The sequence below is a fragment of the Nesoenas mayeri genome (assembly GCF_963082525.1).
Source record: "Nesoenas mayeri genome assembly, chromosome: 7".
Classification (NCBI taxonomy): domain Eukaryota; kingdom Metazoa; phylum Chordata; class Aves; order Columbiformes; family Columbidae; genus Nesoenas; species Nesoenas mayeri.
In genome coordinates this window covers 22,006,983-22,033,517 of record NC_137551.1, presented here as the reverse complement: position 1 = coordinate 22,033,517, position 26,535 = coordinate 22,006,983, and the positions used below count along the sequence as shown (strand labels likewise).

Sequence of the window (26,535 nt, the reverse complement as noted above, 5' to 3'; positions counted from 1 at the left end):
AATTTGTCCTTTTATTCACGAGGTACTGTTAGCAAAGAGTAACATGCCAGCTCTCTCAAGGAAAACCTGATGATCTGTTCCACAGGTTTGTTGTGTGCTGAAGACAAGGAACAATGCTCTGTTTTCCTCTTGTAAGACGTCATTGCTACTCTTAACTAATCTCTGCAACAAGTGTTATGCTTGTTATGCTCTTGTCTGGGCTACAACTTGCACCTGCTTTACCTGAGTTTCTAAGACGCTTTCTGTTCACAGATTCAAGGGTGTTTCTATTAACCAGTTGAGACTGCCAGTGAGGACAGATTCTCCCTCCAGACAGAGTGCTATTTCCCACAAACCTCTTCTTCCAGATAAAGTGGAATAAAAAACCCGAACTCTTAACAGGTCATGGAGAATAAAATGGTTACAATTTTCTGTTTGCTAGCCAGCACAGCTTGGTTGTGTGAGGGAGATAATTGTGGTTTACTTTGGATGAGACATCCACTACCACAGGTTAAGAAGAAGCTGGGAGAGACCCGTATTGCAGAGAATCTGCAGGATACTGCAGCATCCTCAATATGATCCCTTTCACAAATTATTCTTGTTTGTGGCAGAAGCAGCTTAGTTTCCTACAGGAACAACTAGGCAGGTTCTCTCTGTAAGCTATCTTCTGATATCAGATGGGCTTTAGCACCTGAGGACTGAATATGCTTCAGTATGTGGTTAAGCACATCAATTCTAGAGGTTTTAATGGAGTTATTATATGAAGTGAAATTCAGCGATTCTGGGAAAAAAATCTTAAGATAGAATTTGACCCTTCACTCTACATTTTTGTGTAAACACTTCATTTACTTTTTTGATGAGTTGTATGGGAACAGCAAGGGAGAGAGGAGAATGATTTAAAAACCTTCTTGCATCCACTGGTAACAAGCACATTTTGTAGTATGTTCCTGGAATTTGTTACATTAATTCTCAAAGCCTTCCTTTTCATTGTCTTTCATATGTGAAAAAGGACTTCTACTACATCCCATCTGTTTACTGTATCTCTCATAAGAGAATCCATCTGCATTTATTTTATTAATTTTTGGACAAACTAAGAATTTCACTGAGCCAATGTGTCATTTCTTTGCACTGTCCAACAGCAGTTCTCTGAAAGAGATGGAGAGACCCCAGTGTAGGCCTTCTTCTTGTGGATGTTGCAAAGATTTGATGGCCTTCATATGTATCAATGGTAAAAATTGTGTCCTGAGTGCCCTGGTCTTTGAGACACAAAGAGTAAATTCTGAGCTTGTATACAAGGGATTAGTGTTGTTTCTCTGTACATATACAGAGGAGTGGTCCTATAATGTTAAAGAAACAAGAGAAGTTTTTGCATGGTTACTTCTAGGTAGAACAGAAACCCTGCGGGACGTATCATCATCTTCATTGTTCCAGCTGTCTGACTCAGACTGCTGACTCTCTCTTCCACCACCTTCACATTCCACATATTTCTGTGACCTGCAAAACAGCATTAGTTGAATGGTCTTATGCAAACAGCAGAAGCTTTAATAATCTGAACCATACAAAGGTTTTTGTTTTAATCTAGTTTTGGTCACTTACAACTTTCTTGAACAAGTATTTTCAAGAATTATTTTGAACTCTGAAGAATATAAGTTCAAGGACTAATAGTAGCATTTTTTTCAGGAGTAGTATTTGCAAATATAGCCAGTAAAAAACACTATAATTGGAATATGGTATTTTATTTTTTTTCAAATAAATAGGAAGATACTTTGTATAAAAAGCTGCCCAAAAATTATTGAAAGTGAGGTTTATTGCAGTTATAGATAATTTTTCATGTATGTCATTTCTCAGTTGTTAAGAAATCATAGGAATGGTAACAAGCAAAACCTATTTAGCTAAGTATTTAGAAAATTTTAAAGCACTTAAATTTGTTTGAGGTAGAAGATATGCCTGCAATCCAGAACACATTACTGGTTCAAATATTTCTCTACTGGCTAACTCCTGTACTCCTGTATCATTTAACTATGTTAGTAGACTTAAGCATATCAGTCTAACATTATCCTATCTTATATATAATCATAATACATAGTGTTAGAAATAGTAAAAGGTACACTTAAGAGGAAGAATAAAATAATAAGGAGCAGCCATAGTAGCATAGGGTCCATCCCGGGCTGCAAGACTTGCTTGGAATTCTTAGCATAATAAAACCCACGGGGACCCTGCCCACACCAACGCTGCTCAACAGCTCTTACTGCAGATGGAGCTGCATTCAAATACAACTGTATTTCTGTTATATGGGACACATGAGTACATTTGCATGCCATACTAGAACAGCTCTGGAAATAGAGGAATAAATTACCCATATTATTTAATTTGCATTTGTACTTGAAAGACTTACCTGTCTGAAATGTTACTGATGATATCCTTATAGTCTTGTCCAGCCAGCTGACCTTGCAGAGGGTAATGGGGTGTAATTTCTGGATCCTGCAAGTTTAAAAAAAGAGAAAGAGCTGTGAAAAATCAGTACACAGAAACATCAAGAAGATAGATCCTTTCATCAACATTCTTTATCTGAAAAAAGAGCTGTCCTTCACTCAAGAAGGAGAGGGCAAATAGAAAAGTTTCCATTTTCAGAAGAAAGTATGTAACTTGGATTCAGTGCTGCAGTATCTACTAGGACCAAAAAGCCACATCAGCTGTATCTCTGAGTTTCATAACAATACGGCCTTCAAACATCTCTACCTTTGACAAAGTTCACTTTAGTTATTAATATATGATCTCTAATCTCAAAGAAAAGGTAATCACAGGAACCATGAGTCACTCTTCCACTCCAGAATCTTGGCAGCAGAAAGCACTGGTGTCTGAGATGGAATTGTTGGTTTTATCAGACACAATGATGCCAACTGTTAGAGTCAGGGTGCAGGTGCATTACTGAGGAAGCACTCAACTAACAGAGAAGGCAGACTCTTGATCATCCTCCATATGCAGTAGAACCAGTAGTATTGGTGGCTGTTTAATGTGTTAGAGAATGACGACTGGGTTCTGCATTTAAATTATGATGCAGAACATTTGTCATTAGTATGTGGAAGAGTCTTCTTCTCAGTTGAAACCCTTGATAGATAATTACTTAAATTTTACTTCGGAGTGGTGTTTCTTCTCTTTCCCTGCTTAATATTCCAGATGCACTCAGAAAACACCTTGGCATGTTACACAGTAAAAACTACTGAATGTCCCACAGGGTGTTAATGGTAGTTGCCACTTATGCCTTATTTTCTTACTTCCATGGTGTATTTCCCTGTTCCAATAGGGGAATTCACGGCTGCCTGTCTAACCATGAATTTATTTACTCAGTTTCTGCACATACTGCCTACAGTTACTGGAGAATGCTATATGGATTTTTGTTTTCTATTTACCAAGGAAAGGTGCTTTCTACTGCTTTTTTGTGCTTCTTTTTTTTTTTTTTTTTTTTTTTTTTTTTTTTCCAGTAGCTTGTCATTTTCAAAGTCTACATCTTTGGAGTAGATGGCAGCTGTGCTCCATAAATTACAGCATCAATAGCTTCTATTTATAGGAGAAAGCTAAAGGCAAGCTGGAAATAATGAAGAAGAGAGAGTTAACGGAACCCATTCAGCAAAATTTTTAGCATGTGCTTAAAGTTAGGCATATGCTGTGCTGAACTAGATAGACTTAACCACCTGCCCGAAATGAAATTTATACCTTATTACCTTGATAACTCAGGGATCTAATAAGGAACCTATAACATTAGTACTATCTCCTACTTCTCATAGATATTATTTCTTGGGTTTACTTCTTTGTCAGATCATGGACATGACCTTGTTTTGATTTTATATTTCACCAATCTCTTAACAGTTTCTTTTCAACACCCATTTTAACAGTGTACTTAAAACTGACTCAAATTCCTCTTCAAGGTTTTCTCAGCTTATTCATGTCAAGGATTTTTTCCATTTTATCTTTTTTTTAGTTTGATTATATTGGTTGAAGCAGGGTTTGTTTTTTTTTATTATTTGTTCTGGAGGATAAGAAGACCTATATTTCTAACATTTTCTGAGGAGAGTCTTTACAGTTGTAACCTTAGAAATAATAGATGCTGTAAAATTTGATGTGGAATATCTTGCAGGACTCACCAAGATTCAAAAACACAGCCATGTTTGAAGAATTTTGGGTGCCTTGAAGTTATGAATATTAATGGCAGACAGTTGAATAGAAATCTTTTAAAGTATATTGTTTTAAAATACTGAAAGAATGGTAAATTAATAAACCATTCCACTCCAATATTATAAAGCACCAGAACTAGATTTGCACATGTAATGTCCCTTTCCCCTGCCCTTTTAGCATATATATTATACTAATCATATTCTCTTATCTCAGTGGAATCCCCTGACTCATTCAAATGTTAGCAGTTCCAGTCATTGCAGCACACTTTCCTCACAGTTATTTTTCCATTAAGGTGTGGTTCTTGCCCGCATTGCAGCAAACTCATTTTGTAAACAAACATACAAGTACATTGCCTGATAACTTCTAGAAGCCCGATTCAGATTTTACCTTGTGGTACATCTGGTTGGATTCTTCTTCCTTGGAAGTGAATCCAGCCTGTGCTTGGAGGCTTTCCTCAGCAAAGTCTGAACACCAGAAAACAAAATCAAAGTAACATGCCTACAAAGCATGAAAATACAGATCCATATTTTCTACACCATCCACTTCAGAGGACTTTCATCTTGGAAGAGGCACTGAGAGACAGTGCCAGAAACTGGCATGGAATGTCCCTTTCATGGATGCTCTGAGGACTGGTACAGCACCAATGCTATATATCACCACTCAAGAAACCTGCATAATTTAGGTTCACAGAAGATACACTTAAGTAGACTTCTGTATCAATAGCAGATATAAAAAACTTCAAACAGACTTGAAGTCTGCCTTCCCTAACCCAGCTTATTCCTTTGCAGTGCTAAGGAACAAATAACATAGGTTAACTTTGATGACAGTTCTTCTATAATACCATTGGGTTTTCCTGGTCCAGGAAAACAGTTTAAACTTTCCAGCAACTGTGTAATTCACCAACATCATGTGAGATGCAAATAAACATCCCCACAGTTATTTCCTTAACTTTGCAGAGCTGGTGAAGTGAATTGGAATATTTCCATAACCCTTAATAGGGCAGGAGCTTCAATCAACCTTTTTATAACTGGCCACCCTTCCATTTTTTTTTGTGTCATTAAACCCTGAAATTAGAGATGAGACAGTGAATAGCCCACTTCCAGGCCAGTGCTGAGCATAGTTTCCTCATCTTTATGGAAAAACTTTGCTCTTGAAGCACACTGGTTATCTTCCAGTAAGTGGAGTGTCTAGTCTTTATGACACAGACTAGGAGTTCAAGAGGATTAGCTTCAGTCTAATAGATACTGAAAAAAATTGAGATACTTGAACCCTAGAGGCAGCTGCTGCCTAACAGCAGAATTGTCTAAAATACCTATGCAGGTAAGTTTGCGTCAGTAAAGCTGACTAGATGCATAAATGTTTACCTTAAAATATGTCCAAAACCTACAGTCAGCTCTGCATCTCTCCCTAGTCAGGGGGGAACAAAACAAAGAGCAATGGTGGTGGTTTCTTGCCTGAGAAGATTTGAAACAAAGCCTTCAATTTGTAACCAGCATACTGGAAGGTATATTAAGAAAGACTTCTGTATTCTTGCCCTTCAAGTTTGTACACATTATAGGAAACATTTAATTGTTCAAAGAAACAGAAAGTTGAGAAATATAAACCCATAATCTCCTGGTAACAGTATCCCCTTACTTCCACTGCCAGCTTTAATTAGTATTTAAACTTTGAGTATTCAGTAGAGCAGAGCCTTCAACACAGGTTTCTTCCATTAGACCTAGTCAGCTTTCTAAGTATTGCTGATGCAGGTGGGTGTGCTCTCAAATTAGCAATAACCAGGGAGCAGAGGTTTCTGGGTTTGAACATGAACAATTGCAGGAAAGGAGTGTCTGCTAGGCAGAACAGGAGGTGTAGTGCTTCCAAGAGATAAGGTAGGAGTGCTGGAATGTGAAATTTTTTGGAAATGTATTTTAGCAGCTGGGTCAGTAATGGGCTATGCTTCCACTACTTCTAGACTTAAAAATCATGCTTGGGCATTCCTTCCCTGTGGTCCTATGTCTTGAGTAGATCAGCTGGAGCTGCAGATCATGGTGAAAAATGTGTTTGTATCTACAGCTATGAATCAGGAGTAACTGTGAAGTTAGTAATATTGAGTTGTTCTGCTAATGGGAAATTGGAATACAAGCAACACGTAACCCCACTTTTATCACGTACTGAGTGGATGTGGCTGCTTACCAGGCTCTGCTTTTGTGTTTGGAGAAGGTATACTGTTGCTCTGTTTGCCTGAATAAGTCCAATGCAAAGCCATACTTCGGCAGACAGTGAGTTGAACAGTGCCTCGAGCCTTGCGCAGCAGATCTATAACTGTTTGGCGTGGCAAACCAGACACAAAAGTCTCATTCACCTGAAAAATACAATGATAAATGCTTCAAGACTCCTGTAACAGAAAGCTTCATTTAAGCACATATCCCAGCACTGAGCAATCTTTATATAATGTGTTTGCACTTCAGTTGTCCTTATCCTCTCAAATTTTAGTAACTTATTTGATCATCTTCTCTCTAATTCTTTATACCATGACTGCCAGCAGTCCACCACAAAAGTATAGTCTATATCTCTTCTGAGACATTAACAGTGCACTGTTTCCCTCACTCTTCAGATGGAAGATGGAAGTAAATGAAAAATAGAAAAACAAACAAAAATATTGAAATTCCTGAAGGAGGAAGACAAGTAATTGGGGGGGGGTGGGAGGGGCGATGAAGAAAAAGAATATTTTATTAAAATGTGGTTAAACTAATAAGATTTTTAAATTAAGATTCAAAAGCTCTAATTCCGGTGGGTTTTGCTTGTCTTGATAATACCTAAATGGCACTGATAAGTTCCTGCCAGTGTCCTCCTGGTTAGCTGTTTTATGCATGGCTGGTCAGTCAGCTCTTGTTTCCCTGATTTTTCACATGTAATCCTCACTGAGCACAGTGGAGGAGTTGCACTTTGCTGCTTGCCCTGCTACACTGGGTCTGCTTCTCTGCTGGAGTGCCAGATTGCCACCTTCCAGCTGTAGAGAGATCTAGTCCCACAGGGAGATGAGCTCTGGGCAAGGGGTGGGGAGCCAATGGACATCATCTTCTATGTTTTACTGTGCCAAGCAGCCTCAGATTTCCAATCTGTGCAACCTTCATACTGAACAGAATGCTCATGATAGAGTAACTGGAGAAAATGTAGGCCAAAATAATGAAGAAGCAGCATTACCTTAAGTAGGATGTCACCAACTTGAAGCCTCCCATCTAGATCTGCAATGCTGTCTGGACTGATTGCTTTTATTAGGATAGCTCTGCCATTTCTTCCACCTACCAGTGCAAATCCTAGGCTTCCATTTTCTGCTTTTTCCAGCTCAATCTTAACAATGAAGTCCTGCAAAAGAAAACGATCCAATCTAAAGTGAGCTTTCTTCAGGGATGTGATTTGTTTGCATTTTTAGTATCAAAGAGTCCCATTATGCTTCACAGTCTTCACTGGCTGATGTAATTTATCCTTCTCTTAAATAGGTTTATAGAGCTTCTAGAGATAAACATAGCAGCTGCATGTATGTATCAGAATAAAAGTAGTACATACTTATTTCTGTAATCTTTTTTTAATAAGTATTGGAGGGGAAAATAACCTCTTAAGAGCAAGGAAACACATACTTTTGTAACCTTTTAAAAATATATAAAATACATCACCTTCATTGACAAACAAATCACTTTTATCTCCAGCATGGTAGTAATGCAGTACATACCCTATTCTTTTTCTATGATGAAAACCCTAACTTTGCAACCCCAACATACCTATCTGTTTGGCTTTAGCACTTCATTCAGTTTTAAAATCAGCTGCTTTTTTAGGGTCAAGTATTATGTCAGAAATAGCAGCAGCCTAGAAATTTTTATGACTTGCAGCATGGATAGTTCCAATGTTGCAAATATCTTCAGAAATCATTTCATCAAGTTGAACAGATAAACCATAATGGATTAAATGGTGTGGAAGAAGCAGTAATAGTGATGACTTAATCAAAAGTGAGAAAATGGTTACAATTTTTCTGCCAGGTTGAAGGTCTAATTTTAACAAGAGACAGCCCTTTTTTGCAAACCACAACGAAGAGAAAATTAGTAAATCTATTCCTATGAAATATCAGTCCAAATGCAGGTAATTTAAATTCGGAGTAACATTATTTTCCACATGTTTGCACAAACAGAAGTGATGTTTGCACTTGTAAGAATTTTGGGGCATTGTATATTGAGCATGGAAATTACTTCTTTTCTTTTTTTTTTTTTTTTTCAAATAACACACCTGTGTATTTTAGGAATTCATCAGTTCAAAAATGGCATTATGCTTGCCAAATTCAAACCATTAGGGTTTATTTCAGTGCTGCATAATACTCCAAAGGTTTGGAAAATGTTTGACGATTACACTTATTTTCCCCAAAACCCCATGCTTTCTAAGCTAAGGATTAATCTTGTAAACTGTTAAATAGTCCTATGAAGACCCAACAGAGGGGCTATATCATATGAGCCATACTTTAGCAAGCTGGTAAAATAGTGATATTACGCATTGAAAAACAGCAACAGAATAGTGGAGTAAAATTTGCCACTCACCTTACAATCTGGAGAATTGGGAGTGTTTTGCTGAGCACTACAGTTTGTTTCCTCCAAAGGTTTTTCTGTGAAAAGCAGCAACAACTTTTACACAGGTGTATTGGTAAAATGTTCCATAGTACAACATTCAAAATCATATTCAGAGACATAATAAAGCACTCTATATTTGACACGTAAAATACAAAATAATGCCTGCGGGCTTAAACTCCTGAACTGTGAACGGAGCCTTCTGCATATTATCCCTGTAGATTTTTACCTTCCAGTGAGCAGGTTTCAAAACAAGCTTTCAATGTTGTAGGTTACATGGTCAGAGACGTAAGATGGAGAACAGGTGATGTATAAATGTTTTCTGAAACTCTGAAGGAGGCAGTTTTGTTTATGAAGAATTACTCTTTCCCAGGTGCTGCCAGTTCCACCTACAGACTTCTTTCCTTTCAGAGGAGGAACAAAATTTTACTAACCTTGATTGAAAAATATGAAGTTCCTTACCATGTTGGTGGAGCACATGCTGTTCTTGGGCATTTAGGTTTTCATCTGAGAGAGAATTTTTCTCTCTCTCTGTCTCAGCAGGTGGCCCTGAAAACATATACACAGTTTTGTTTTGTTTTGTTCTGACAGGCCTCCTGCTAACCTTCATATACACAAGGGAATGTAAACTCTGTGCTTATATTATTAAACAAAGCATCAATATCCAATATCAATAGTATATGAGGCAGTTTGAGGCACTACTGCGTGATTAAGTTTGCCAGTTGCACAGTGATATAAACAATTCTGTCATGAATTGCAGAAATATTTCATCTCAATCATTGTTATTTTTAAAACTGTACAATCAGAGATCAGACTGAGTCATTCTAGACATGTGGCAATGAGAAGGCAGAGGAAGCAGCAGGGTGTGTTAGTGTCTGCAGAGATGGATATGCAAGAAGTTAATGTGCATTTCTTGATATTCTTCCCTCTACCCACCCCCAGGTTTGGGCTTTTGCTTTATTATATCTTGGTGCTTTTACTATTTTACTCTTAATGTATGAGTTACAGAAAATGGTGAGTGTTCTGTTGTTTAAAAACAAAACACAAAAAGCTCCCTGTTGCATTTGCAAATTTAGTATTCATTTTTGTAACTAAGAGACTGAGAGTCTATAAAATGAAGGTTTGCTTCCATAATAGCAAATTGTTATACATTAATCTATCAGAGATGATAGCAAAAAGAATGCCAGATACCAAGATACCAAATTACTATAGATTTTTTTAAGTGTCTTATAAAAGGAAAGAATCTTGTTTTACAAGAGAGGCAGGTAACTGTACCATTGTAGAGTGCACAAATCTGCATTGGAGGTGGACCAGATCTGTAACCTACTTTGAAGGTGTCTTGAGAAATCTTATAATTTGCAAAGCTCATGGAGTGAGGATGTGAAAGCAAGGCCTTACCAGGATATGCATTTAACATGCTTTAGTTATACCACAGAAACTGAGAGTATACATAACTTTATCTGTGTCTTGTAGTCAACTCGAAGAAGTTTGTTCTTCAGTAACTGAAATAAGCTGCTTCGGTTTATAAAAACAAACACATGGCTAATTGTTTGGAATAATTTCTTCAGGTAGCCCTGTGCCAATATTCAGATGAGTGTGGGCATTTAAGCAATTCTGGTGCAGGGTTACTTTTTCAGGTAATCTTTGCATGATCAAAAAAAAATATTGGATATTCAGTCAGGTAAATGAAACTGTGGGTTAGACTTGACTTGACATGCCAGCAAAACGTACACTTGAAAGTATTAGTTGCATAACTAACACACTTTCTATGCACTGACAGAGACATGATGCCTATCCTTCCACCTGATGCTGCACATGCAGCCTCTGCTTGCTGAGACTCCTGCTGCTGCTAAAGCAGATCTGGTCAAGGTTTTGTAGTGTAGATGATTGCTTAAGTTTTGTGTCAGTTATAGTATTCATTATCATCCCCTAATAGGAATACTTTTATATAAATTGAGAGATATTAGTGCTGCCTGTTTCTGATTTCCTATAGATTCATTGATACCAGTTTAAAAATTCAGTCTAGATGATGAATCATGGAATCAGGTTGATTGGAAAAGGACCCTCAAGATCATTGAGTCCAACCATAAGCTAACTCTAGCACTAAACCATGCCCCTAAGAACCTCATCTATATGTCTTTTAAACACCTTCAGGGATAGTGACTCCATCACTGCCCTGGGCAGTCTGTTCCAATGCCTGACAATGCTCTCCATAAAGAATTTTTTCCTAATATCCAAGGTAGTAGTGGCTCATATTAAATAGTGTCTCAAAAAAAGTTCTGGTAAACCCCTTAGAAAATAGTTTCAATCAAAACAGTTGTTGAAATATGACCACATAAAATTCCCATTTAATAACAACAAATTGGAAAAAATAGAAACTGACTATGCAAAATGCTATCTATCTATCTATCTTTTTTTTTTTTTTAACAGAGCTCTGTGTTTCATTTCTGTCTTTAAAGTGGTACTAAGGTTTCCTCACACTTGGAATGGCAGTAACAGAAGTACTGAATGCCAAGTTACAATCTGTTATTAACTTTTTAAATGCAATGAATCAATACCTTAGGTTTATTTTCAAAATCAAAAGCAAGTTTTGAACTAAAAAAAAAAAAGCCTTACTTACTCTTTTCCTGATCTATAGGAACCACTGGATTGCCATTTCTGGGGGCAGAAAAAGTGAAATATGTGAGCCATTAAGAGCTGCATGCTTTGTAAAGCACATATGAAAAATATTTTTAGAAAGCCAGTTGTCTAAATTATAGTTGTGCTTCTGTGATTTTATTAGTGTTGCTTTCCTAAAGAACATTTATATCAGTATGTGAAATATTTGACTGTATTTAAAAACAGTGAAACATATTATTTAAATGGGTTGGGGAAAGAAATACATGCTAAACCATCTGTCCCAATATGCAACTGCTTCAGTTTCTCCTTTATAAAGTAGGAATGATCTTTTGATATTTTCTTTGCTCTATTTCACTATTTCTGTTTGTTTCCTTAGATTGTAAATTATTTTATTGTTGCCCATTAACTGCTCATGCAGCAAGAAGTATAATGAGGCTGCAGTTTCTTCAGCTGCTAGCCCAGTGCAAATTAATAAAAAACTTATAAAAGTTTGAACTACATCAAGATAGCTGTGACAGACATACTATTGCCAGTTACAGTTATGTAACTTAGTTATTCACATGCTTTTGGGTTACTATTTAACTGTTTCTCTGAGATTGTTGGAAGCTTTTTCTATGTCAGTCCATGACCTCTGTTGATGCTCTATCAGACTGCAGAACACAATAAATCTACAGTATGGCCAAGAACTGATGAGAGAAATTCATAACTTGCTGCAGATTAAATGCTGCATTTTTAACAACTTTCTAAAATATTTGGCTGTTGGAAGTATCTTGGAGGTTCCCATCAGAAGTATTTTCGTGCCTGTAGGTATGAATCTGAGAACGTATGGAGAAGGTTGGCACTAGTGTTGGAAATATACAGCTTTTCCTTGGAGAACAAGATATCTGAAAATTATGGTCAGCCTCAAAGTTAAAGGATTCACATCTGTGTTTGGATAATGAAGTTTGAAGAGTTCTCATTTGTGTTGTATGAGCCTACTTGTATTCACTGTGTTAGCTGTAATTACAAGGAGTTCAGATATCTTATCGATGTTATGCATCAGGTTGCAACCTTCAGACCTTTGAGGTAAAGCATTTTTCTTGTATTTTGTCTTGTTTTTATTGTTTGCTTTAATGATGTAAAATGTAGAAATTTGCTTTAACATTAGGACTGAGATTGAGTATGCTCAGATTTACCTTGTGGCTTTGATTTGGACATTCTGGGTGGCAGCTTCACACACCCTCACTGCATCATCCAGGCTAATGCCCTCAGTCCACAGTCCACAGATGTAAACAATCTGATCGCGTGGCTGCAAACTGCCTTCCATGCTGGCAGGAGAGCCAGGCACTATCTCTAGCACATAAATACCTTGCAACTTGCTTCCAGCTCCTCCTGTCAGCTTCAAACCTAGAATAATGAAGAGAAAGCATCTTTTGTGGCAGCATGTTTTGAATTCTGCTGTCAGGGACACAGAGCCTAACAGAACAGATGTGGGTCATTGAAAGACAGGCTGAACAAATCATCAACATTATAAACAATAGACTTGCCCCCACAAGACAGGGAATAAAAGCTGGACTGGGAGAGTGAAAAGCAATTATATGTCAAAAAACTATGGAAAAAACTGAAATGATATTGTCCATCTCTACACTTCAGCTATTCCATAGTACTTTATTTCACCTAATGTTGAATAGTCATTTCAAGAAGACACTTAGCTGAACAGCAATAACTCCTTCATACCAGAGTGCTTAGGGGATACTTATATAGTGCAAACCAGAATTGTGCAATGATATTCAAGGAACCTCCGAACAAGCTAGTTTCTGGACTGAAAACCTGAGCAGATAAATCTGTGTTGTTTCCTGGGTCTACAGGTTTATCTGTGTGCAGTACTTGCCACATTCTGCAGCAATACTCACACTATGGAGATTTCTTTTATCACTTGTATTGCACAATGTACATAAAGCCTTTTGTCTGTGATGAATCCACTGGAGGTTTTTTTAGCTAAGTACCAACAACTTCTGTGTAATATTATCATAAAAATATGAGACTAGACATCTGCCAGAAACTTCAGCTGATAGGGTGATAATGCAAAGATATTGATCTAATAAAGAGATATCAGTCTTCCCTTTAAGGCCTTGCCCAAAATAATCCTCTCCCTTCCTTGGCCATGGGCAATGGAAGAGAGCATAAAGGTGTCAAGGTCACACAGGATCCATATTGATCCAAGACCACAGTTACTTATGATTATCTCAATTGCTGTATTCCCTGTCCTAAATGGTATGCATAGTTTTTCCTACACACCTAGCTGTCCATTGGCACCTTTGGTGAGAGTAATTTCAGGAATCTCATCTGGCCTCATAGAGGGACATGGATCACAATCAGCACGACCAACCACGAGGTGCAGATCAGGAGGAGAGCTTTGCAGTAAAGTCAGGGCTTCATTGCATGGTAAAGATGTGACATCAGTTCCATTCACCTAGATGACAAATCAATAAAATGATGTCATAGATCTCATTGACCACCATGTAGTTCTCTCACCACTCTAAATTTTGCATATAAACTGAAATCAGTTTTCACTTCAATGTTACTGCTTTGCTCTGGTATTTAATGTCAGTGAATGGTACAGTTAAGACTGCAGTGAGATTTCTTTGTTGAGCTTTTATTTTTTCTGAATGCAAAGCTTTCATAAAATAGCTCGTTTTTCTTGGAAGTCAAGGTCTTGTAACAAAAAAAAAAAAAAGACAGACTAATGCAAGAAAGTGAAGATGAATCAGACTAAAACCAGGCTTTATTCATATATTACAAAGGACATAACTCCCGCATCCTTTGTATGTCACCTATCTTATTACATTAATTGAGTTTATGTCACTTGATTGGGAAGACATTTAATGTCTTGGTTATCTTGTATGACTGCTATATGATTCATGTTATTTGCCTAGTCATATAATCTATTCAGTCTGAAATTATCCCATTGAAGTCAGCAGAATTGCATTTATTATATGATTCATTTGCACTTGCATGCCTAAATATGTGATAAACTGGATCCTACAGAATGAAGAATACCAAAGCTAAATGACACTGATCTGCAAATATTCTCTCCTCTGTATAAACTCGAAGGACTACTGTACCATAATAATTCTGTCTCCCCTTCTTAGTCTTCCATCAGACAGGGCAGGGTCATTCAAGATTTCGTCAATATACAGGCAGTTGTCCACTTTGTTAAGAACTACAGAGAATCCATAACTGTTGTTCTCTGACTTTGTCAAAGTCACGAAGATCTCCATTTCCTATTAAAATAAGCACAAGATATGTTTGATGTAGGCTTTTCTTTTGCTTCACTAACATCTCCCATTTTGTTTTATATGCAGATAGGAATCAGATCCTCAGATGGTATAAATAAGAACATACATAAGAGTTTCTCTGCTCCTGCCACTGCCTTATTCCAAAATTAATTCTACTTATCTTCTCCTAAGTGGAGTGTCATGGTGATTGATTGATTTGGCCTAATAAGGCAGAGAATGAGATCAGAGACTGGAATTTTGGCATTTGAAATGTGTAAAGAAAGGCTTGGAGTCCTCTGAGTTGACAAGCATGGCAATAATAGTGTTCAGAGATTACTGTTGTTATTGCTGTTGCAGTTCCACTGAAGGAAATGGCTGGATTTAAATTTTGTCCTTGGTGTTCCACAAATTAGTGGGAATTCAGAGCTCATTAGTGTCAGCAGGAATGTAAGATGTTCAGCATTTGGCAGGACCGAGCCCTACATTTTGAACAGCAATTAGCACAAGGATCACACTTTCTTACCAGGACATTACAGTAGTATTACTGTAACAAAGTGATTTTCTGTGTGGTTTTAAAACATGACAGGAAACAAACAAACAAACAAAACATAGCTGACTCTAATTAATTTTAGAGGCCACTAGAGGACTTTTAGACCTTTGTATGCTGGGAATAACACTGCAGAATGCTGGAAAGTTGAAGAAATAGTAAGATGGCAAAAGCAGGGATATGGCCTTAAGACAAATGGTAAAGAATTCTGGAGAGCTGGACATAGAGGAAGTTGCGGTTACTTGAAGATTGTGAACATTCAGGAAAGTAAAAAAAGCCATGCATAAATAGCATAGTTAATGAGTTAAAATTAATGTTTAAGAATGTTGCATTCTTAAAATTCTTTCTTTTCACTTGTCATATTCTGCCTGTTAATAACCTGGTGCCTATCACATACCCTCGTGCAATCTTCATTTTCTTCCTTCTCTTCCAGTTCCTCCAAGTCTTCCCATTCATTGTCACTGTCATGTGTCTCTCTAGCAGGCAGGGAGGATGAGAAAGGACCACAAAGATGTGATTGTGGGGTCACCATGGTTGTGGAGAGCGTCTCGGAGCCTCCTCCTCGTGAAAGGGAGGTCACAGACATTGAGCTGATGGTGAGATACTCTTCATCAATAGGGGTTAGAGAGAGAGTTTCAGGCATACAGTTTGTGTTCGATAGGTCATCATCACTCTTATTAAATATGTGGCTGGAAAATAAAAAGATTGCAGTGCTGGAGTTTTCCTCCATATGCTTTATTAGATGGCCACTGACATACATGACCTTATTTTAACTGAAGTACTAGTTATGGTACTAAATTGCAGTCTGGGTCCTCCAGTGTTACTGTAAAAATAAATAAGTAATCAATATTTGGCGAAGCTAGTTAAAATATTAAAAATCTTTCAGAATTTGAAAACAGTCTTTGCAAAATCTTGCACTTTTTTTTTTTTTTTTTTTTTTTTTTTAATAAAGCGTCAGTTAGTACTTTGGTCACTTCTTGAAAAAGTGGAAAATTCCTAGATCATTAATTATTTCATCTGTCATAAACAACTCAATTAGCTTACCTAGTAAGTGTTATGCACATTATAATACTACTACAATTTTCACATTTGCATTTTTCTTGAAAAAGGAATGCCAGACATATTCCTGGCCCCTACAGGTCTTTCCTCAGTAACCAGAGCACAGATGAGAAATATGAAATATTAAATGAATCCTGTCTCTCCATGAAAAATACAAGTCCTGACTTCTCTTTGTAAGCCTGCATTTATTCTTATGCTTGCCTTGAGACATAAGAGTTACCTTATAGAAAACAATGTATTTCTTCAGTTACTTGAACTAAAATTATTATTGATTTTATTAGAGTCAGAGTATTTAGCACTTTCAGTGTTCAAGCCCAGACCCTAATCATATGTGGTGTGTTCAATATTGTTTTGGCTGTTGTTATTAATGAACTCTAATAGATAAACTAGTATAGTCTATATAGAACAACATTGTCTCCCACTAAATTTACCATTAAAGCTAATAGAAAAGCTTGAAACACTTTTCTTTAAATATGTGTTTTATTCATATTAATCTTTATTGAAATATTGATGTGTCATTCATCTTAAAAACACTGAAAATAGCATCACTTTTAATAATGCTTCACAGAGCAAAGATGCCCTGTCATTTCATATATAACAGTTGCCTAGGATTTTTCACTATGTGCCATCTCCCAAACAAATATATACAACCAAAAGGAACATAAATTGGGTGCCTAGTATGAAATCATAGAAGATCCTCACTGTTGTGCTCTTGTTAAAATGTTGTCTATGGTCAGAAGAAAAATATAAAGCAAAGTAGCAAAACGGGCATTTTGTCTGGATATGGCTAGTATTTTTGAAATATTGACCAAAATAAGGAAAACATAGGCTCATGTTGTGTGCCCTCAGTGAGGGAAGCAATGCAGTCTGTCAGCTTATATCTGTGCAGAGAGTAAAGGAGAAGTTGGCCATCTCCAATAATACAGCAAAGCTGATAGTAAAGCTGACAGTTTGTGCTTTTATCGCTGAACAACAGTTACTTACAATACTGTGGAAGAATGAGGCGACTAAAAGCAATGTTTAAGGATAACAGCAAATGCACTCTGCTCCTTTCTTTTGAAGACAGGAAAGAGCAAATTCAATGGATGTTGCTCAATATGGGTGTCATAGAAGCTGTCACATGTTAGTGGAGTGCTGACTGACCTTCAAGGGATATGAAAGGTGTTTGGCAGAGCTAAACAAGCTCAAGGCAATGAGCCGGCAGTGGCTTAATCATAGCACAGCTTCTACCCATCTCTATATCACCATGGAAAATAACATGAGTCTTGGTCCTTCATGCCCATATATGAGCTCCACTGTCATGCTCAACTTTATTTTGGAGTCTCTTGACCCCTACACCTGGACTTCATAGGGGAAAACTATGGGTTACAGTTTTTCAAAGCAACTTTTTTAAAGATTCTTATAGATAGCAATGAGAAGAGTGAAAGGAATTTTCCATGTGAAACCCTGAGCAGGGAACTTTTAAAATTCATATCAAACGATTCCTACATGAGAAGTTTTGAGCAATCAGAAGAAAATAAGTTTCTTCATTAATGCCTATGTCCTTCTGGGGTTTTTCATGTTTTTAGATGGCAGGATTATTTAAACTGAGATTACATTTAAAATACTGTTCAAAATGCATACCACCTTAAAGTGCTCTGGCTGCCTTTTGAAAATGCAAAAGCTGAAACTAAATGATATCGAGAATGCACCAAACAAAAACATTTACTTCAGAACTTCCTTGTGGGGAAGAATATAAAACTTTTCTTGGAATTCATATTTTCCCACAAGAAACTTAGTTTTGTTTAATCTGTATCTCTTGGCAAGCATGTTTGCTGTAGACATGTATCTGCTGCTTTTATTCTCAGCAGTAGAGAAGCATATATGTAAGCTGAAGTTTCACTCAGGAATGTGAGTGAAGATTCTCCTCTCAAGAGACAAGAGCTACAAGTATGAATTGCTACTATGGCCCCACTTGACTTTCAGTGAGCTGATGCCATGACTCCCCAGGGCCTGAAATCTCTCACTGTTTGCTTCTGTGCTTGATGAATGTCAAGAGAAACAAAAGAATGGAAAAATAGAAATTAATTTCTAGATAAAATTACTAAAGTTGTAAGTTAAGGGTCTCTGTAAGACCCTTGTCTTTCCATCGATCCTTTCTGTTCTGATAATTTATATTCTTTTGCATGGGAAAGATTTTTTGAATGGAATGGATTGTCTTCTGTGTGCCAGTGTTTGGTATATCCAAAAGAGTATAAAAGAAGGCTGCGTCCATTTGCACTGCATTTTATTGTACAACTCCTCTGGCTTGGGGCTTCTATTGGCTTCTGAAGACTGGAAAATAACTTTTTTTTTTTTTTTTTCTCCTGGGTCACAGTTTGTCTTCTGAGGTTTTTTTATTTGCTCTGAAAAAATTTGAAATTAAAAGATCATACAATAAGAAAGAAATTTTTGATGCCTATTGAAGTCAGCTCTGAGAAAATTTGAATTAATAGAGTATATAATAAATAAGAAAGCCTTTTATTCCTATTTAAGTCAATAAGTCTTTCCACTGATTTGAAACTGCAGCCAGCTTTGGCTGAACAGCATAAATGATTACAGTAGTGCAGCACTCATACAACAGTCTTGCAATGCAGACTTATGCAAAATTCTAAGAAGATGATAATAAATAGAGCAGATTAGGATAGTCACGGTAAGATGGTAAAGCAAAATCCTCAGTAATCATCAGTGATTAAAGAAGATAGCCCTATAGTTAAACTTAAGCAATTCACTTTCAAAATTCTAAGAACTGAAAGAAAAGCTGCAGAGTAGATTTCATAATTTCTTACCCCTTTGCCCATCCAAATTCACATGGTGAGTAGCAGTTCTGCTTCACTTCTTCTTCTAGGGAGTGCAAGACTTCAGAACTGGCAGCTTCTTGATGAAATTTCCAAAGATGCTTATAGAAACTTTCCCTGGTAGTCATAAATTTCTGTAAGGACTTCTCTTGAAACTCAGTTTCCTGCTCTTCATAAGCTGAGCTGTCCTCTTCAGGAGGCTCACTGAAATCTGCTGCCACTGGAGAATCCAGGCAGTCTTCGATGTCTGGAGAGGTGCTACCTCCATCACTGGTAGACTGGTCCATACAATTTCCTACCTCTGTACTGCCTGGCATTTCTGTCACAAACTCCTTAATTGGAGATGGTGCTGGAGTCTATCAAAATAACAGAAAGGTTAGTGTAACTTTTTTTTTTATCTCACATCTTCTTTCCTTTGAGAACAAAATAGTTTGAAGAGGCAACATCAACAAGTGTCTGAATGTGAAAATGTCGAATGGTAGCTAGAAGGGAGGGGGAAAAAAAAAAAGAGGGAGATAATCTCACTAAGTAACTGCTTTGTCTTTATGCTCATCTTCCACATCCTTCAGAATTTCCAGACAGGAAACTACTACACAAGTTCACTTTCCCAATTAATTCTTTGCTAAAGGTGGCTGATTTTTACTTATTTTCATATCATGCCTCAACTTTGTGTCTATATTCTTTTCATTGTGTAGAGCTGGCTTCCAAATTTGGCTCCTGTGTGACTAACCATGGAAATCAGCCAAGGGTATATTTTATAAGAATAATGGCAGCCATTTTGTTATCTGGAGATGGTCCTGGTGGTCATTTCTGTCTGCCCATGGACAATACTTATAAATCCTTGTGGGACAGAAACCATGAGTAGCACATTCTGCATGGAGCAAGAGTGATGCAAATGCATGTTGATTATCAGAATACTTGTGTATGTGTCTGTGATTTGTGTTCAAGAAGGAGGAACAATAATGCTAGCACACCTGATAGCACTGGTTTAGTCTCTGTGTTCTCCAATGTTTGATTTTTTTATTTCCTCCTTTTTTTCCCTTGTAGATTCTGCTCACTGTCAATAAGAACCTCAATAACCAGTTGAAACCATTATTTCATTTATTAAAGTAAAGCGGTAGCCTGGATAGGAAAAGTCATTTATTTTCCTCTCATTTTGGGGAGTAATATAGCCACCTTAAACCCACAAGTTATAATAGCTGCAGTTGAGAATATCTGCAGTTTCTGGCTGATGATCTAGGAGAGCATTTTTAGAAGCATCACTAGAAGATCTGCTTGGGTATGTGCTGTTTCACTCCAGTGATAATACTGAATTTCAAAAGTTGTTGTACTGGGATAAACATGTTTTACATTTTTCAGATTCCAATTATTTTAGTTGCTAAGGAATAATCAGTTGAACTCTAGAGCTTGAGTTGAAGCTGGGGTGGGAAATAAATGGAATAGAGGGCACTGGAGAAAAGGGAAGGTTGCCTTGTTCAAGACTATATAGAAAATCTAGTGGTGCTTTTCTAGGTTTGTAGAAGCCAGTTTACTTCCAGAAGCTTTGCCTTACCAGGGCACTCTGCTCTATTTCTGGTAGAACACCTTTCGGTGGTCTGCAAAGTAGTAGTGTGACTTCTGGAGGAGATCCTCGCAGCAAGTGCAGGACATCCTAAGCAGGAAGAAGGAAATTAGGTTTCTTACGGAACACAGTCTATAGTACATGTTATTTTACCAGCTGGGATGGAGACAATTTTTATTGTGAATGCCTAATTCCTAGTACTGCCTCTCAGCAGTGTATGGGGGCCAAAAGTCACTACTCATGATTGTCACATAAGTGGACCATAGTTTTTATGTGAATGTGTATCTAAAATAGTTCTGTTCACAAAGTCTTGTTCTACTAACAGACACATAGTTTTAAAACAATACTTTTTGTGAAGAAAACAGGATTTTCAGACAAATGCAATCAAACTGTATATGGTAGAGACAGGTCTTCAGTCAATTACATCAGCATAGCTCCACAGACTGTCATATTGATATAACCAAAGGCAGATTTCCTCAAAGCCCCTCTTTGACTTAACATCTATTCAGTGGCATGCAGCTTTCAGCTATGGCGGAAGATGAAATACTTCGCCTACGGAAATTCTTTTTCCTCTAGACTAAAACACGCTGTGACACCCCTGCAAAAACTGAGTAAAAAGGTTGTACATCACAAAGCAAGACAGTGCTGGAAAAGGACAGAGTCCAGGTCAGGAGGGGGAAAAAAAAAAAGAGTGCAATTACAGCACCCTGCCAAGGCATCTAGGAGATACAGCACCTTGTCTTTTGCCCTAGCCACTCAATGACATGAATGACCTGTCAGTGGACGAATTGCATAATTTAATGATTTCTGTTTGTTACAATCTTATCTATTCCGTGCATATTCATATACAAAACTCAGGGATTTTTCATAAAGTGAAAAGATTACAATGTAAGAAATAAATCCACATGTAGTCCTTTTTTACCATTTAATTTCTGCATGCAAGTATAAAATTTCTCATTCCAGGTAAAAAAAATTACACGGGATTTACCTCACCTGGTAGAGATTTGAAACTGGAGTATGGTAGCCGGCATGATATTACAAAGCACAAATGACCACAGGGAAAAAAATATTCCAGTGATGCATAACAGGAACAAAGATTCCAACTAAATAACAACTGGTGTGCATCTAACAGTAGACTTTGAGCATCAATAGTAGAAAGTTATAGATTAAATGGCAGAAAAAATTCTCTGTGAGAACTCCATTAGGAAGGAAATTCTCAGTAAGAATTCTAGAGAAGAATCCTACAGAGACATCAAACTAATTATATGCAAATTCTGCCCCCCTCTGGTGATAATTAAGTTTAAATGCAGATTCATCCCATTGTCTTTATTAATGTTACCCATCTAAAGTCCCAGTGATAGTGCTGTCTGGTACCTGATACAAGAGTCCTTGAATAGGTTTCCCATTCACAGCTAAAATGATGTCTCCAACTTCGATTTCACCATTCTCTTCAGCTGGCTGCCCTGGAAACAGTCTTTTGATCCTGACAATATCTCCTCCAAGGTGTTCATGAGCATCTCCTCCCATTTGCAGTACACTAAAGCCAAGGCCTCCAGAATTCTTTGTCAATTTGACTTCAAATATAGTATCTGTTCAAAGCAGGGATTGGGAAAAGAAAGGTAGCTGTGGTACATATACCTCCTAAGGAGCTGATGTAAATTATAGCCTCAGCAGACCTTTTCCCTGTGTGCTGCAGAGGTAGATCTACTGATACTAATGTCAAAAGAAGGGCCTGAAGTTCCTGTAACTTAAAATCTCATAGGCAGAATGGGGAGAACTGGATTGTATTCTACTGTGCATGCACAGACTTTATGCCATCTAGTACGAGCCCATAAAGGAAGAAGAGTTTTGTAGCAACATAAGAAGGTTAAAATGCTGTCCTATTCTGACATTGTTCTGTAAGTGTTGGGTAAATATTACTACTCTGTAGCTGCATTAACCAGCCTAAGCTGGAATTCAAGCTACCATTCTTTTCAGACAAGAACAAGAGACCAGCACCATCCGAAATACCACGGTTGCAGATGAACCCCATTCTGCTAGGGACAATGTAGAGGCTCAAATGCCCCATGGGAAAGTATGGTTCAGACTTAGTGTTTATGAGACAGCCTTACAGTAAAAGATACAGCATTTATTTGTTGGCTAAGTTCAGTGAAAGTGATCTCTGAATCCTCTGCTTTTAAGAAATGACGTGACGGCAGTCTGCAGTCCTGGACCTGGGGCAGCAGTTCACCCCAGCTTCATCACTGATGCAGCAGCAGCAGCTGTGCTGGTGATGCTCTCCTTGGGTAACAGGCTGGCAACACCAACACAACTGCTTCCTGCCTAAGAGTGCTCTAGAGTACAGACAGGGACGTCCCTTGCCAGCCCCACCTTGTGAAGGCTAAGAGATACGGTATTTATGCCAAGGATAAACTCAGCTATATCTAGCAACCCTGACCCTAGCTACATCAGAAATATTTTGCTCAAAATCAATTTTGAATAATGCCATTAACATTGCATATTATATTTTTATTCAGTATGCAGTTTTCCCTCCAACCCACAGAAATTTCATAGTACTATTTTCATTCATTCTTTTCTTACACATTGTAATAAGTCACTATGAGCTCCTTTTTTATCTCTCACCATCTGTCAAAAAGCAGTAGTCCTTGGTGCCGTCTGTGAGGGATGTTGCCACAGAAACAACTGCACATTGGTCCTCCTTTCTGTCACTAGCACTCAGGCATGGCTCTGGCAAATGGTAGTTTCCCCTTTCTAGAACCAGCTTGGCAATCTACAACAATGATGAACAGGTTCTGGTTACAAAGTACACACCAAGCCCTATGTCTTTTTCTTTTTCTTATTTAGGAGAATGAGGTTGGATGGGGTTGGAGAAGTCTCTTTTGACTCAGCTTTGCTACTGTACTCCATACTAAGTGCAGTTTATTCTACTAGCTATCTTATTGAGCTCTGTTGTACAAACCTGGCCAGACTTCTTAAGGTATTCCACGGCCTGTTTGTGGGTGATGCCACAGAGGCTGATGCCATCTACTTCCAACAGACGATCACCTGAGGCAAAATAATACAAGCAAACAAAAAGTGGTAAAGTTGTTCTGATGTTCAGGTTCAATGGATGTAAACCTTGAGGCTACCCACATTGCAGTAGATCTTCCCATTTACGTATGTCAAATTATGTTACCTTGTATGCAAGTAATACTGCTAGTTCCACAGCATTCTATAGCTAGCACTTAAAATATACCAAGGTATTCCATAAATAAATGCAGTGATAGTATCTGGTTATTGCAGCAACACTGAACATAGATGTCAGTCACTAGCCTGATGTGCAGCTACAGAGATTAATTGTACAATGTTTGTATGAGGCTCCTGTTTTTTTCAGTGGGATATCTACATGCAGCACAGGGACAGGCTGAGGAATGATGGACAGTATATTACGTTTCAAGGTTGTACGACTTCCGATCCCAAATGTGTTTCATTGTCTCTGTGGCGAGCGTTCCATATTAACATTGAGTTCTGCAGCCCAAAGTTTTATTGCCAGACACATTACCTATCTTTATTTGTCCGTCCTTATCTGCAGGTCCCCTGGGAATAATTGACTTTACATATATCCCACCATTACGCACACTAGTGTTAATTCCACCCTGCAAAACATATGGCCACAGATTAGAGTGGAGTCTTCACATGTTCTTCCTGTAATAAAAATCAAGAATTTTACACAAGCATTGCAAAGCAACTGCTTCAGGAATCACATTTTTTTTTTTTTTTAAATAAAGGGCCTGGGGCGGGGCGGGAATTACTCCAAAGTCCCATCTAGTTGTAGTATACTTCCTTAGGCAGTAATCTTGTATTATTTTCTCAGGAAAATGTAATGCATTTCTACATGGCTATATAAAAACTTTTACTAAATGTTCATAATTTTTCCCTATACTAACATAAAGATTGGGTTGTATCTTTCAGTCAGCCTTTATGCCAGCTTCCTAACTATGCAGCATCCATTCAGCAACTCTTAACCTTTCAGACAACATGTAACACATGAACCTGAACTTTTGCAGCCACTTGAAAGCCTACAGCTCAGAGAAATTCCAGATTAACCTAAGAATCATGGTCTGCCCAGCTACATCCCCTGGCCAAATTCAGATGAAAAAGCAGCCCTTAAATTCTTTTGCAGGCAATGAAATGACTGTTGCTTCCCACACCATTTCAGCAAAAACTGTGAAGACATCTCAGCCTGGAGGGGTAAATACAACTATGATAGCCACAGTAAGGTATTACTATTCGAGTGGGGCAGACAGTTTTCACTGCTGCCTTCTCTGGTCCTCTAAGCATACGGAGAACTGCATCTCCTTTCAGCCCTTGAGGCAAAAGCCAAAGCCACATCAGGGGCTGCCAGCAATTAAGCAGTGCCTGTGGGCCACTGCTTCACCCCACTTCACGATCCTGTGCAATTTGTTTGTACAGACACAGCTTTTGAGTTTCAGCAGCTCCAGGAGAGCAACAAAGCCAGTTGTGACTCAGAAAACTCTTTGCATTGCTGCATTGTCTAGAGGCTCTGGCTATATACCTCCCTGACCAAACTCTGCTTTCAGTGGTAGGTCTTGTTTTCAAATGAGTAAGGATGAAAAGAGCTGGTACTGTCATGTGCTTCTTTCATAGATTCTGTCTGCAAGAAAGGGGGAATGAGTAGAGCCAGTACTTTATGCTTTCTCTGTCAAACAGTCAGACAGGTTTGAAATGGGCCATGCTAACAGTTTTTGTTATCAGCCTATTTGTTCCACAGAAATACACTTCCCTAAGTGTTTCTTGGTCATGTAACAGTTTACAGACACGCTGGAAGATTAACAGTAACACTTGCAGTCACACTGATTCCAAAAGTCCCGTCTTCTTTAACAAGCTCCACAGTGTAGATTTCCTTTGAGTCAGTTTCAGATGGAGACAGTATGTGAGAAGAATCAGCTTCCTGTCTCAAAAATATAAACACTAATGAGAACACAGCATCTCAATAATAAAGAGGGGAAAAGGGAAAAAAAAAAAAAAAAGAGAGAGAGAAAGTTTCCAGGAGATGTAGAAGGTTTGAACCTGCTGTCACCATAAGCCCGGAGTGGTACCATTTATATCCTTAACATTATTTCAGGCTTACACTAGTATTACTTAAAATGTAATATGTCTAAATATGCATTAGCTGAGTGTAGATAGGGAGGCTCTCTAATAGTAGGAAATTAGACATTAAAAAGTTGCTGTTCTGTGTCTGGTTGAAAACTTAAGATATTGAAAGAAAATAATAAAAATTTTGTACCTCCATTGGAAAAGGGAGGAGAATTTTTAATAATATTTTGTGGAACAGTTTCCCCATTTTTTCATATATTCTAGACATGTCAATTATGTTGACATTTACAATGTAATTTAACAAGCAACATCTTCCAAGGTTTTCTTTCTCTTTTCCTCATTTTTAAAATTTCTCATTTACTTTCCACTTTTAATATAGCTGGCATGTTATTAAGACACATGCTGGGCATGATGTTGCTGAAGAGCATCAAAATCTCAGTTACCTCCACATCCAGGCTATCAGCTGAAGGAACTGGAATCCTAGGGCCCGATTTTGGTGCTAAACTCTGGGAAAGAGCCTTCTCAAGTTCATCTGTATTTATATCTTGTTCTTTGTGGGGAGCTGTATGACAGTCCTGAATCTTTTTTCTCCCGCTGTCTACACAAGAGATTTCAGATTCACTGGTGCTGTTTCCTCTTGATAGATTCTTTTCTTCATTTAATCCATCTTCATACATGTCTGTAAAATCATATCAAAATAAAACATTGCTGAATGCAAACAGTAAGTAAACTTGAAAGCAAATATTATTATACCTCAGCACAGGAGGACACATCAACTGGTTGTAAAATCAGATCCATAAAATGAGTCAGTCATTGTAAAATGGAGTGAAGCTAT

General features: G+C 37.7%; 1 protein-coding gene across 1 annotated transcript in view; it reads right to left on the bottom strand.

Moving 5' to 3' along the window:
• Positions 1-26,535, bottom strand: part of FRMPD2 (FERM and PDZ domain containing 2) — a gene marked incomplete at both ends in the record, with an annotated part of 57,755 nt that overhangs the window by 7,037 nt on the left and 24,183 nt on the right. Inside the window, 20 exons of the mRNA XM_080347505.1 lie at positions 1,358-1,473; positions 2,375-2,460; positions 4,540-4,616; positions 6,328-6,496; positions 7,339-7,500; positions 8,718-8,782; positions 9,207-9,293; positions 11,365-11,402; positions 12,539-12,749; positions 13,641-13,815; positions 14,468-14,626; positions 15,565-15,856; positions 19,034-19,398; positions 20,595-20,693; positions 21,978-22,192; positions 23,226-23,373; positions 23,563-23,648; positions 24,145-24,238; positions 25,450-25,554; positions 26,144-26,379. Coding sequence (XP_080203631.1) covers positions 1,358-1,473; positions 2,375-2,460; positions 4,540-4,616; positions 6,328-6,496; positions 7,339-7,500; positions 8,718-8,782; positions 9,207-9,293; positions 11,365-11,402; positions 12,539-12,749; positions 13,641-13,815; positions 14,468-14,626; positions 15,565-15,856; positions 19,034-19,398; positions 20,595-20,693; positions 21,978-22,192; positions 23,226-23,373; positions 23,563-23,648; positions 24,145-24,238; positions 25,450-25,554; positions 26,144-26,379 — 2,985 coding nt within the window. The remainder of the gene's footprint in view (positions 1-1,357; positions 1,474-2,374; positions 2,461-4,539; positions 4,617-6,327; positions 6,497-7,338; positions 7,501-8,717; positions 8,783-9,206; positions 9,294-11,364; positions 11,403-12,538; positions 12,750-13,640; positions 13,816-14,467; positions 14,627-15,564; positions 15,857-19,033; positions 19,399-20,594; positions 20,694-21,977; positions 22,193-23,225; positions 23,374-23,562; positions 23,649-24,144; positions 24,239-25,449; positions 25,555-26,143; positions 26,380-26,535) is intronic.